The following is a 13,369-nucleotide window of genomic DNA, read 5'->3' as shown; positions in this document are numbered from 1 at the left end:
TGCCTGGGTGGGTTAGGGGCAGAGGGTCTGGGAGCCACAGCCCGGCGCAGCCTCTTCAGCAAGTGGAGGCCTAGGATGACCTTAGGAAAGAGTCATCCTCTGTGTGGGCCCTGAGGGCAACTAACAAAGCCCTGTGCTTGTGCTGCTTTCTCTCTCTTCCTCTTTTCTTTCCTTTTTCTTTTTTTTTTTTCTTTTCTTTCTTTCTTTTTTTTTTTCTTTCCTGGTACCCAGCAAGTTAGCTTGGTTTCCTCAGAGATGGGTAGGTTGGACTCAGGCTTTGGAACCACCTACAGCTTTTCCACCTTCTGCCCTGAACTCTGATGGGTCAGAGTTAGTAAGGTCGCGGGTCAGGGTGTTGGTCTGAGGCCTCCTTGCACAGGCAGGCTGCTCAGGTAGCCTCAGACTCACTGCCTTCCAGCACTAGACAGACACAAGAGCAGAAAGAGCCGCTTGCTGTTTTGGCACAAACCAGACCAAGAGAACTTACAATAGAAAGTTTATTTTTTTGTTTTTGTTTCCAGTCAGTATTTTTTCCTTAAAAACAAATACAAAAAAAAAAAAAAAAAAAAAAAAAGCTGATCACAGTTTGCTTAAACAGCCAGACTCGGACAATATTTGTAACTTTGTTCACAAAAACATACATCACTGAAGCTGCGCTTATGAGAGCCACTTCCAGAGTTCGTGCAAAGGGTCCTACAAAGGCACGCAGGGACACACCGCTCGGAGTCACAGTTTTCGTCACAGAGCCACTAGTCACTACACGTCAAACAAGTTAAGTTGTGTCTCATCAAGTCACCTCTACAACAGCATTAATTACACAAGGAATATAGGTAGTTTGAATAAAAATATCTTTAACAGCTTGGAGCTGTTGAGACAGGAACACTTCCACTCACATGCACAGTTAAACAACTGGAGTGCAACACACAACATTGGCACTAAACGAGGTTGAAGGGGGACTTTTTTGTGTGTTTTTTTTCTCTTTTTTGTTATAGTTACTTCAAGTAACACAGCTTGCTTCATATAAATAAGTTAAAACATCTATTTTTTTTTTTTCAAGACAAAGCCATTCAGGACAAAGAGATGAACAGAAAGCAGATCTACTTATACAAGCGCTATAATGGCAATAAACAGGCTCATGATTAAAAGATGAATTAGGGCAACGAGAACAGGGCTTCTTCACAGAAGGAACACAAGGGAGTTTCAGAAAGTCACCTTAGTACTGACACTACGCGGGATCCGCTAATACTGCTCAGTACTTTAAACGCTCAAATACTCAGGGGCGGAAGGCCCCTCCCGCCGCCGCCATGCTCATGCTTTTCAGCTTATTATCTTTTTTCCACTTCATTCTCCGGTTTTGGAACCAGATTTTAATTTGTCTCTCAGAGAGGCAAAGAGCATGTGCTATTTCAATCCTTCTTCGGCGGGTCAGGTAGCGGTTGAAGTGGAACTCCTTCTCCAGCTCCAGGGTCTGGTAGCGCGTGTAGGCCGTCCGGGCCCTTTTGCCTTCCGGGCCGCCTATGTTGTCTGCAACAGAAAAGTCAGCGATTTAGCCACGAACTCCTCAGCCCCCGGTTACCCAAGTCGAGCCAGAGTCCTGAGCAGGAACAGGGGGGAAAGCTCAACAAGTCCTCTCTCCTAGCACGCCCACCCCTCCCGAATTTCCTTCCCTCTTCCTTTCTAGAGAGAAAACAATACAATTTGGACTCTGGGAACAATCGGCCCATCTGAGGCTGGAGCCGCGTCCCGGAGGATCGCCCGGCTTTCCTTCACCCCTCTCCTGCCCTCTGGCCCTGCCCCTGGAGTCCCGAGGCGGGGCACAGCCCTCCCAGGCAGCCCACCTCTCAGAAACCTACAGAAGCAAGGCCCTTCCCTAAGCGCCCAAGTGGCCTCCAGGTCACCCTCCCTTAAAGTTCCAGCCCCGCGAGCCGCCTTCTGTTCCAGCCTGCACGCTTGGGGCGCCTCTTTCTTTTTCTTCCCCTTTCCTGCTGTCCCTTCTGCTCCCAAACTTCAGAATCCCGCCGGCTCTCGCCTCGATTATTCACCCCCCCAAGCCCCTTTTCGGGGACTCTAATTAGTAACGCTGTTTCCCCAGCGTAGCCCTCCTCATAAATTATCCACCCTGACAAGCCCGATTCACGGCCCCTACTGCCATCCTCTACCTCTCTGCGCCCTGCTCGGCTGGCCTGACCCGGGAGCGCGTTCCAAGGCGCTGGGGTTCGATATGGGATTTTTCCTTTCCCCCCCCCCCGGTTCCAACATCTAGATTTGCCTGGCCAACGGCCCTTCTCCTCCCCACCCCCCCCGCCCCCACTTGCGAGCGTTGGGCACTGCAGAGAAGAGAAGGTGGAAGGAGGAAGGCAGGGGAAGGAGAACGGCGGGGAGAGACTCCACAGGGCTGGGAGAGGCAAGACCAGGGGAGAGATGGGGAGAGAAGGCGGTAAAGGAGAGACGGGGGACCGAGAGCCGCGCCCCCGCGGCCGCGTGGATTTAGAAAAAGGCTGGCTTTACCATGACTTATGTGCAGCTTGCGCATCCAGGGGTAGATCTGGGGTTGGGCGGGCGGCGCCGGGCTCGGCTCGCTCTGCGCGCCCGCCTGCTCGCTGCTGGCGGGGGCGTCCTCCTCGGCTCCGGACGCCGTGCCAACCCCCTCTCTGCTGCTGATGTGGGTGCTGCCGGCGTTGGCCGAGGCGCCGCTGGAGTTGCCCAGGGAGTTTTTCCCGCCGTGGTGGCTGTCGCTGCCGGGCGAGGGGGCCACGGCGGAGCAGGGCAGCGGGTCGGGCGGAGGCGAGTGCGTGGACGTGGCCGGCTGGCTGTACCTGGGCTCGGCAGGCGCCGCGCTGGCGCCGGCCGCGTAGCTGCGGGCGCGCTCCCCGGAGCCAAAGTGGCCGGAGCCTGAGCGGCCGACGCTGAGATCCATGCCATTGTAGCCGTAGCCGTACCTGCCGGAGTGCATGCTCGCCGAGTCCCTGAATTGCTCGCTCACGGAACTATGATCTCCATAATTATGCAACTGGTAGTCCGGGCCATTTGGATAGCGACCGCAAAATGAGTTTACAAAATAAGAGCTCATTTGTTTTTTGATATGTGTGCTTGATTTGTGGCTCGCGGTCGTTTGTGCGTCTATAGCACCCTTGCACAATTTATGATGAATTATGGAAATGACTGGGACATGTACTTGGTTCCCTCCTACGTAGGCACCCAAATATGGGGTACGACTTCGAATCACGTGCTTTTGTTGTCCAGTCGTAAATCCTGCCTGATGACCTCTAGAGGTAAACTCGTGCACTAATGGGGGAGTTGGGTGGAGGCGAGAGGGGTGGCGCGCGCGCCCCAGGCGCGTGCCCGCCACCCGCCGCCGCCGTTCAGTCGGACTCGAGCGCCACCCGCTGGAGGCAGGGCGCATCGCTCCGCTTCCGACCCAGGGCTGCAAGGGCCGGGGTCGAATTGAGGTTACAGCCCATTATGGCAAAATTATTGCATTTCCCTCGCAGTTCCATTAGGATGTACCAATTGTGAGGCCGTCAGCTGCCGATCGCGCGTCCGGCGAGGATGCAGAGGATTGGGGGGGAGATGGTGACTTGGATTTTATTTACAACAACTTTATTTCCCCGCTGTGCAGCCCCTCTTATTTTGTGTCGAGGTTGGGGTCGGTTCTGCCCGTCGTGCCGGCAGCTCTGAAATTTGAAAATACAGATATCACCTTCGGGGAAGGGGGGAGACCATTTAGCCAATTGGAGAAATAAATCCTGCCCGCAGCAGCAGCTACAATTACGGCTCTGTTTTTCTGTGAGTGCATGAGGGACAGCGTCCCTGCCGCTCTTAAATGACAGGCATCTATTAAAGATAGCTTTTGTGTAGTGTTTCTCCGAGGCGAGGTCAAATTCCATACACTTTTATAACCGGAGTCGATTTTTCTTTCGTGTAAATATGGTTTTCGTGTCATTAGTTCGCTATTTGATTTGCTTTAAGTATCCAATCTGGAGAATCTTCCCCACCAGGTCCCTTTCCTCGAGGCAGCCGGGCCCCAAGTCGGAGGGTTCTCGCTGAACCCACCGAGTGGGCCCAGACTCCCCGCAGCCACAGGAGCTGCTGGGAGGCTGGGGATCCTTGGGCCGAATTATTAGGGTCTGGCTTACACCTCCAGGAGTAAGATGAGGGTGCTAATGGAAACATTTCGTGGCAGTGCCTAGTATCTGCGTAGATATTTTCCCCGGTCCTGAAAGACGAAAGTAAATCACAAACACAGCCGAAAGGCCTGGGGAGTACTTCCCGCTGGAGGCTGAGCGTCGCGGGCACCCCTGGCACATTTGGAAACCAGGACTTTTGCCGTTCCCAGGGTCCTGAGCCGCCTCCTTAGGTCCTGAAAGCCACTGTGGTAGAAGCGCAGGCACTATCGGAGGCGGGGATCCGGGATCCGGAGCTGGAGCCTTCGGGAGCCCAGTCTCTCCGGGGGCTGTAAAGTTCCGCTCGCGCCCAGGTTAGGTCGGCTCGGCTGAGGCTGCTTCTCTTCCACGGACCGTTGCGCGCGCGGGGCCGAGAAGGAGGCTGTCTCAGGGTCCCCTTTGTTCCTCACGCTTCTTCCTGTCTAGGAGCGGCCTGGGATGCCACGGTAGTGCTGGGGCCCCAGCCTTTAGGCCCCCTCTTTCCAGTGGCCTGAGTCGATTCGGTGGTGACCTCCGCGACTTGGTGGCGAGGGACCGAGGCGGAAACGCCCAGACACCAAAATGGGCTCGACCCAGGTTCTTTCCTCTCCAGCAATCCCGCGTCCCGAGCTCAGGGGCACGCAAAGGCGCTGGCACAAGAGCCGGGGACGAAATCGGGGAGCGCCCTGGGATCCGGAGCCGACTAGGGCAGCCTTGGAGAGCGGGACTGTATGTGCAGTGCGCCCCGCTCCACTGCTGGGATTGGCTGTGTGTAGATTTTTTTTTTTTTTTTTTTTTTTTTTGGTAAGAAATAAATGCTCAGGCGTTTGAAAAGCTCCTGCTCCCCTGAAGCTGCAGAAGCCCCCCGGATGGGAGCAGGCAGGGGAGAAAAGTTGGGGAGCAGGCGAAGGCAAAGGGGCAAAGCCGAGGGAGGTTGCGGCGCTGGCCTGGTCCCTGCCCAGGCGTTTATTCGCCCGCCTTTGCCTCAGCGTCCTCCCCGCTGGGCTGTGTGGAATTGATGAGTTTATTTTCCTTTTTCCACTTCATGCGGCGGTTCTGGAACCAGATCTTGATCTGGCGCTCGGTGAGGCAGAGCGCGTTGGCGATCTCGATGCGGCGGCGCCGCGTCAGGTAGCGGTTGAAGTGGAACTCCTTCTCCAGCTCCAGCGTCTGGTAGCGTGTATAGGTCTGGCGGCCTCGGCGCCCGTGACTCCCATACACAGCACCTGCGGGCAGAAAAGGCCGGGCGCCGGTGAGCCAGGATCCCGGCAGCCGAACCAGGCAGACCCGCGCCCCGCGTCCCCGGCCTCTAAACTGGAAACCACCGCCTCCACTCCAGCCTCTTTTCGCTATGTCTAAGGCCAAAAGCCGGTAGGATGGGAGATTATTTCATACCAAGAGAGATGTTTTCCACCTAAAACAGTCTGGAGTGAGAAGTTATTGTTTTGGGGGAAATCTGCTCTGTAAGAAAATCATTACAAGCAGAAGAAAGAATGAGCATTCTTAATTCAGGGTACCTGAGTTGTGTTTTTGTGGGAGTGTAGGGTGTGTGTCTTGAAGTGATGGGTGTGGAACCCTGTGAATAGGATGGACACTTGGAATTCACACACCGATCCCTGTGAAGGTGTTACTGTGGCCAGACGTGTCAGGACTCGACATGGGTTTTGGTGGTGTTTTTTTTTTTTTTTTTTAAATGATGTAAAATGGTCAGCCCTCTCAAATCTTTGCAAACTCCCCCCAAATTATATGGCCCTTCTGAAAAATGCAGAGCTCCCTTGGAAAAACAACAACAACAACAACAAACAAGTGGATCTTAAAGCAAAACACTATCAGTTAAAAATTCTGCATTAGGTTCTGCCCTGCTCCAAGGATTCTCTGTCGAATTTTTGGAAAACAGAGGCAAAGGGATGGAGCTATGGGCCATCTGGGGTTTCTGGAAATGTAGGACTGTGATGGGCTATCTGTTCTGAAGCCAAAGGAGCCCATGGGTGGGGGGGCTCCCCCAAGCTGGGTGTATGAGACTCAGGCAGGTCCTCAAAAGGAGGCAGAAGTTGGCTAAGAGTGAGCAGTTGAGTGGAAGGGGGAGGAGGGGAGGGAGGAGAAAGAAAAAATCCTGAGGCTGGAGATGTGGCCCTCCAAGGCTTTAGGGAGACACTAGAAGAAGCCAAGTGAGAGCCTCTATCTATATGGGTTTCTGAAAAGCAGAAAGGAGAAGGGTTGGGGGGTGAAGGGGAGTTATTAGTGCTGGGTGCAGAAGGCCATCTCTGCTTGGGGATCTGAGCAGGGTGTTACCAGGGGGAAGTGTGGGCAGGCACTCCCACCCATCCAGCCTAGCTCTCTGTTCAGGTTGCCCCTGTCACAGAGTCTCACCTAGAGTGGCAGTGACCTCTCTCCATCCCCTAAGGTGTCACCTTACATGGCTACTAGTGCGGTGCCCTCACTCTGCCACAGCTTGATTGCCTCACTGGGAATGGGTTGGGTTTTGTTGCTGTTGTTGTTGTTTTAATCTCTTTTTTAAAAAGCCAGGAAACTTTGTTCATTCTTTCCTCCTTTCTTTCTATTTCCTTTTTCTGCTTTCCCTGTCTCCTCCTTCCTTCCTCCTTTCCCTGCCCTTTTCCCCCTCTCCCTCCAACGCTCTTGGGGGGGGCTGCAGGGAAATGCCTTACCCGCGCAGGAGTTCATCCGCTGCATCCAGGGGTAAACAGGACTCGTGTACTTCCGGTCGGTGCCTTCGTCATGGAGGGCTTTGCCCGGCACGCTGCTGCTGTCGGGTTTGTACTGCTGCTCGGGAGAAAAGTGCAGGTAGTCCCCGGGGCCCCTCTGCTTGCCACTGCCCGAGGGCGAGGCGCCACTGAGGTCCTTATCAGAATAGAAGCACGAGGCCCCGTACTCGTAGGACGCCCGGTTGCAGGCCAGGACCGAGTTGGACTGTTGGTAGAAACAAGGTGAGGTGTACGTCTTGTCCGGGAGGCTCGACGCCCCGTACGAGGCCGGGAAGGGCCTCAGCGCGTCATAGCCGGCCGGGTAGAGGGGCAGCTGGCCCAAGAAGGAGTCCTGGCCGCTGGGCAGGCTCCCGGGGAAAGTGGGATTCACAAAATAGGAACTCATTTGCGCGCCCCTCTGCAGGACTGTGATTTGTTGTGTATTAGTACATCTGGCTATAACTATTAGTAGTCATCGAACTGGTTTGTTTCTGGATGGCCGAACGCCAAAAGCGACAGCAGCAAATCGCACCAGCTGACGCGGCGGCGGCCAATGGGAGCGAGCGCTGGAGCCCGCTCCCCGGGGACCGCGGCGACCGAGGCAGCAAAGTTACAAACAGCCCCCAGCCCGCCCGCCCGCCGCCCGCCGCCCGCCCGGCAGATTAATGGGCGCGCACAGCCAGCCGGCCCGGCTCTCCTCCCGAACGCCAGCGGCGGGCACAGCCCGGATAGGGACGTGCGAATCAGGCCGGGGTAGGGGCACGAGAGTCCGGGCCGCAGCAAAGCCCCCCGCCAGGCCCGCTCCTTCCTCCTCCCCTTCTTGCCTACTTCGATTTTGCCGGTTTTTCTTTCCAAACAGGAAACCTGACAGCCCCGCGCCCGGAGGGGCGGTGACAACGAAGGCTTTGCTCCCCGTCGGCCTGCCCTTGCGCCGGGGCCCAGAGTTTGCCCCTCCCTCTGCACCCCCCTACCGGTGGGTACGCGTTCCGGAGTTGAATAAGGGGGTCTGAGAAACCAGGCCTTCACGCCCTGCTCCTCACTCCTGCACCTTAGGAATCGGTGCATCCCTTCTTGCTCTCCTTCCCCACACCCACCAAGGGCCTGGGCCTCGCTGCCGCTGGGTGCGGAAGGCTCACCTCCAGCTGACCAGGATGGGCCTAACGTCTTCCCCCACTGGCCCCATCCTCCCACAGACAACACGTCTCCTTTGAGTTCCCACGGGCTCCCCTCCAATGGCCAGCGATTGCGTGGCCTCAAAGCACCCCACAAGCTGTGCGTCCGGGTCCCATCTTTGAACCCAGGAACTGAGAGGCCAGAAACCACTGGTTTCAACAAGAAAGGGACCTACAGAGGAGTGACCTTGAGACTAAGCTCCAAAGCCAGCCATGGGACCTGCTCCCCTCTCCCAGCACTTGGGACTCTCCCTCCCGACACCCGGACTGCTCAGAGCTGAGACAGATCCAGATGCGGAATCTCTGTCCTCATTTCAGAGGCACAGCGACCCAAGGTCCCTGCCCAGCCAGGCATAGAGGGCACCTGGGATGTCCCAAGGCTGTGAGATCACTGATGTGCTTGTTTGGGGGGCCTCCCCACAGCGTGCACTTTGCTGGAGTGTACCCTTTTCCATGCCTTTCCTGGGACTGTTGGGGGCCTGCCGACTGCAGTTGCTCTAATACTAGGAATAGCTGTTTCAACGGCTCCAGGAACCGCCTGCATTGGTTTTTACCGTGGTCCCAGGCCTGGCCTTCCCCAGACAGGACGTGAAAAGCTTGTCCTGGGTTGCTTTTCCTTGCTTGATAGGTGTGCCTTCGAGATAGTTGACTTTTACAGCACATTGATCAATCTCATTTTGTAAAATGTGATATCTTTCCAATGGCATTTTTACAACTGTATTTGTTGGGCTTGTAAAACCCTTGAATTAGGTTTAAAATCCTCAATTCTGTGGAGGCTGAAAAAAGACTATTTATACAATTTGGTTGAATTTCCAGAGGATGTTTGTAAGATCTGTAAAACTCTGGTCTGCAGGCTCATGGGGTTCAGGACTTGGGGGAGGGGGGTAGAAATGCCCTCCTAGGAATCTGCCAACGACTTCCTTAATCTCTTCCCTGCTTTTTGATTTTTTCCCCTGCCCTCACTTCCCTCAAAAGGAGAAAACTGGGAAAGGACTGGGTTACTGGTGGCTTCCACAGAACCTAGCAAGCACCCCTGAAAATGGCTTCTGCCCACCCGATGGGGGCTGGACCCAGAAACCTTCTGCCTGTGCCCCAACCAATCCAAGCTAGGGAAGTTTCCCCTTTGCATATATATATAAAGAAGGGCCTGGCAGGAGAGGATAGAATGTAACATTCCCCTGGAATTTCCTCAGAGAATGGACAGGATAGCTGAAAATGAAAACTCAGTTAAAAATTCTAAAGGGAACTATATTTTGAAAGCTATGTCCAAAGAAAATCATGTTTGAGTTATTGTTTCTTAAACAAGACCATTAGATGACAGTGATTTCAAACAAATGATTGTTGTTCAAGACAAAAATAACTGTTTGGAGATGTTGATAAATGCTTACATTTAAAATTTCTGTGTTATACCTCCAGGTCTCACACAGTACTGGGACTGATGGCAGTTTATTCCATATACCACGGTTATTATTTGTTATGGTTTGACTTGGATTTTTTATCTAATAATTACCCCAGACAATGACAGAATTTGATTTCTCAGCTAAGAGCCAAAAAACATTATATTTCTAGCTTCTACAGGCTCTGAGATTAAAAAAAATAAATAAATAGAAATTTCTATGTGTTAGCCAAGGCTGGTACATCTTATGTTGGCGATGACCCAATTTATTTCTCCAACCAGCATTAGGTGCCTATATATATATAGAGAGAGAGAGAGAGAGAGAGAGAAACAGCGAGCGAGAGACATAGACACACTCAGGCAAGAATAGGAGCTCCAGACGCTGGAGGGAGCCTCTCCTGGGATAGTGAGAATGGCTACTAGGACTCTCTTCTAGGTCAAAGCCACAGAGAAAGTCCACTTACCTTTCAGCTGCTCTTCAAAGGGGACTGGATAGCGTGCAGGGCCCCACAGTCTGCCCTTTCCCTGGGCTGCCCACTCGACCTCCGCCAGCCTGGGGGGCGGCCTGCCGGTGTGTTGGGGGGACCTTGAGGGCCTCTGGATCTGTAGCCCAGGACAGAGCCCACAGCGCACAGGTGCGGCCTCTGCCTGTCACAGGCCCTCGCCTGACGCCAAAGCCCGCCTTTCTTGCCATAGTCAGTCCTCCTCAGGGCCAGCCAGGCCTGCAGGCCTCAGGACCAGGAGTGGTCTTTCCGATTTCAAAATCCCGAAGCGGGCGCCTTCCCCGCACCAGCGTGCGCCCCGGGGGGCGCCTTGGGACGCGCAGTTTGGACAGAAGCAGCCATGACGTGCCAGGCCGCCTGTGCAACCAGTCTCCATGGCGCTGGGGGTGGGGGAAGACCCGAGTCTAGTCGGGCGTCCAGCTCTTGTCAGAGGTGGCCAAGGCGGGGGAGGTTCCCGACAGGCCCTGGGAGGCCGCCCCTCGAGTCCTCCCTTGCCCCCCTCTCCTCGGCCTGCTTGGGAATCTCCGAGGGGCCCGCGCAGCAGTCGCGCCAGGCTGCACGACGCGGGGCTGCGGCTGGCGTCGGTCCCGGCGACGGCCACAGCGTGGCAGCAGCGAGCGCCCGGCGCGGTCGCAATAAATAATCTGCCGGCGGCAGCCGCAGTCAGGCAGCCCGCGGCCCTGCGACGCAAATGCGCCGCTTTATCCGCCCCGAGCGCACCCACAGCGCGCGCGGCCGTCCCAAACGTCCACAGCCCCTTCCGAATTTTCTAATGCATAGCAAGGTACTCTCTTAAGGTGAGAAAACAGCAACCGAAGCCACAAAACAAACAAAAAGAACTCGAGCCCAGAGCCTCTGGATTGTTTCTGGTCGCAGTCCCGGGAAGCTCCTGGGGCAAATCTGGCCGAGGGGCACCCAGGCCAACCCGCGATCTGTGCCACCGCACCACAGAAAGCCAACGCCCACGGCACCCTCCGTGCCTCCAACCCCGCGGCTCCACTGTCCCTCTTCCGGCTCGCGGAAAGTGGGGCTTGCGGTCGCCAGCCAGCTGCGCCGAGGTGGGTGGGGGGGTCCCCCTATCGCCCAGACTCGGTTTGCGTCCTTCCTTCAACCTTAGCTGCGGCCCCTGCCACACTCAATAACACTACTACGTTCTCTGAACCGAAACTTCCCGCCAAGCAACACCCAGCCAATTAACCCCATCCTCTCCTCCAACACAGAGTTCCACCCACGCACCTAGTCCCTCTCCCCGCGCTTCAGACACCCCTGTCATCGGAAAACCGCGTGAAGGCAAGCAGACAATCAGCAGAGGAACCTGGCTGAATTAGTAAGTTTTTGTTTGCTTTTTTCCCTCATTCTTTCTCTCCAGAAACCGATTCCCTTGGAACAGAAGGTGTTGTGTTGATACCAGTAAAACGCATGTCAGTTAATTAATTCACTTTGCCCTCACCTCTTCCCACCTCCCCAGATCGGGAGCTGTCTCCAGTTGTTGGGGAATTCAGTCGAGCCAACTGGGTCATGAATTTAAAAAAAAAAAAAAAAAGAAAGAAAAGAAAATCCAAACTAGAGAGGCTGGTAGGGAACGCCGAGTGCAAGGCCACTTCTTTTGGGGGCCAGGCAAGGTCGCTGGGGAAGAGGAGAGAGAGACCATAGTGCTCCCACCCCATGCCAGGACGCTGTGCCACGGAAGGAAGGCTGGCATTTACTGCCATGGTGAACCAGGGAGAGGAGAGAGAAAGGGAGTGTGTGTGTGTGTGTGTGTGTGTGTGTGCGCGCGCGCGCGTGTTCGTGTGTGTGTGCATGCGCGCGTGATGGAGGGGGCAAGTGTGAACGGTGAGTGTGGGAGAGGGTCTTCAAAGCCGCCCTGGGTGCCCTCTCCCACCGCCGCCGGCGCCGGCTGCCATCTCACCACCTTTGCTCCTGTCTCCCCACATGTCTCACCTTCAGATGGCGGCTCCCAGAAGCTCCTACCCCTCTGACAGCTGTCGCTTGGGCAGCCGGGGAGACGAATCGTCCTCCTTCCTGGTGCCAGAGGACGCGGAAATTAGCCAGGTTGCGAGTTGCAAAGCGGCGGCGGCGGCGCCTGGAACTGGACGCGCCCCACCTCCAGCGGGAGCGGCCGGGCCAGGCCGGGCCAGGGCCTCGTCTCGCTCGCCATCGCCGGACAAAGCGCAGCCAAGCCCGGCTGGAAGGCAGAGCTCCGAAGCAGGCAGGACGGAGCGGAGCAAAAGAATGCGGCTCTATTCTCGCAAGGGAAATTATAAAAAAGTTCATGTTCACGGTTCCCATCCACATGACCGACAGCGGCCAATGGAAGGGCCGAACAACTCATAAAGTTGTATTGCAAAGTTGTAAATTTTCATAAACAACAACGGATTTATGACCCTTTCCCCATCACTAAGAGGAGGCAGCTCTTACACCGGCGCCATCTTACCACCGAGGCCGCCCGGACTTGGGGCCGCAGGTTTTACAAACCCAGTTGGGCCAGGTTTTATTAAAAGAGCAGTAAGAAGCGGGCCCAACCTAGGCAGGAGACGGGAGTCCAGGTCTTCGCCTGCAGAGCTCAGGCTACTCTGCGCTGTCCCTATTGTCCCTCTCCCTTACCCAGACCCTCCACCTTCCCCGCACCCGGACACCCCCGCCAAGGCTCGGCAGCCCGCGTGTGCGGACCCCTGCCCTTCCCATACCCCTCAGTTGCAGTGCTGCGCCCAGAGGCCCTCGCTTTGCCTGAATGCGGGTGGGAGGGGGGCTGCGTCAGAGGCCCTGAATCCCCCCTCCTAGCATGGGGCCGTTTTCAGGACTCATGGAATATTCGGGATCACTGGCAAGGGTAATACCCCTTTCCAAGCCCACCCCACAGCCTTAGAGGGAAGGGTGGATTTGGGGTTCACTCATGGAATTTGTAGAGGTGTTTTGTTTTGTTTTGTTTTTTGTTTTTTAAGGGAGATTCTTGGAATATAATGTATCCATTGAAGATTCCGTTTTCAAGAGATGTGGAAGATGTTTTGCACACACACACACACACACACACACACACACAAAACCAAGATGAAAATGTCCTGAGAAATGCACATATGCAATCATGGACACACAGAAATGCACACACCCAGTTATGGGCACAAATGAGTGCATCTATTTACACCAGAAACACATGCACTCAATTTTGGACACAGAATTGCATAAAATCACTGACTTGTGCAGTAATACACACATACATAAAATACACATATTAAAAAAAGAGGTACACACAAACCTATACAAATCTACACCTTAGAATCCACACAAAAAGGGACTTGACACACATTTACACCAATATATCGACACTCGACACTTGGACCCTATTTGTCCTTCCAGTTTTGCTTCCCCCAAACCTCTGTGGGCTTCCAGACATAGCAAACCCTGGCTAGGCTAACCCCAACCAGGCTTACCTCTCTTTCCCAGCTCCTCCTCGCAC

The 13,369-nt window shown here is 54.9% G+C and overlaps 2 protein-coding genes and 1 long non-coding RNA gene across 5 annotated transcripts; 1 reads left to right on the top strand and 2 right to left on the bottom strand.

The window, feature by feature from the left end:
- Positions 1–479: 479 nt before the first annotated feature.
- Positions 480–5,099, bottom strand: HOXA5 (homeobox A5). The gene is made up of 2 exons (XM_059396677.1): positions 2,509–5,099; positions 480–1,524 (listed from the first exon to the last, which is right to left on the bottom strand). Exons 1-2 carry the CDS (start codon positions 3,401–3,403, stop codon positions 1,274–1,276), a joined length of 1,146 nt encoding a protein of 381 aa, XP_059252660.1. The 5' UTR covers positions 3,404–5,099; the 3' UTR covers positions 480–1,273.
- A 9-nt stretch (positions 5,100–5,108) lies between these two features.
- On the bottom strand, positions 5,109–12,886 carry HOXA6 (homeobox A6). Of its 3 annotated transcripts, none has more exons than XM_059396678.1 (3): positions 11,857–12,886; positions 6,809–7,070; positions 5,109–5,368 (listed from the first exon to the last, which is right to left on the bottom strand). In XM_059396678.1, the coding sequence occupies exons 1-3, from the start codon at positions 12,208–12,210 to the stop codon at positions 5,109–5,111; spliced, it is 876 nt and encodes a 291-aa protein (XP_059252661.1). In that variant the 5' UTR covers positions 12,211–12,886. The 3 variants fall into 3 exon arrangements, with proteins under 3 accessions (XP_059252661.1, XP_059252662.1, XP_059252663.1); XM_059396679.1 differs by having other exon boundaries at positions 6,809–6,923; positions 11,857–12,885; XM_059396680.1 differs by lacking the exon at positions 11,857–12,886 and having other exon boundaries at positions 6,809–7,454.
- On the top strand, positions 7,014–11,950 carry LOC132015857 (uncharacterized). Its single transcript, XR_009403794.1, has 3 exons — positions 7,014–7,087; positions 11,136–11,242; positions 11,863–11,950. It is a non-coding gene; the product is annotated as an uncharacterized LOC132015857 (long non-coding RNA).
- Positions 12,887–13,369: the final 483 nt, after the last annotated feature.

The sequence above is a fragment of the Mustela nigripes genome, chromosome 4 (genome assembly GCF_022355385.1).
Source record: "Mustela nigripes isolate SB6536 chromosome 4, MUSNIG.SB6536, whole genome shotgun sequence".
Classification (NCBI taxonomy): Eukaryota; Metazoa; Chordata; class Mammalia; order Carnivora; family Mustelidae; genus Mustela; species Mustela nigripes.
Note: the sequence above shows the minus strand (reverse complement) of the source record. Positions and strands in the feature narration are given on the sequence as shown.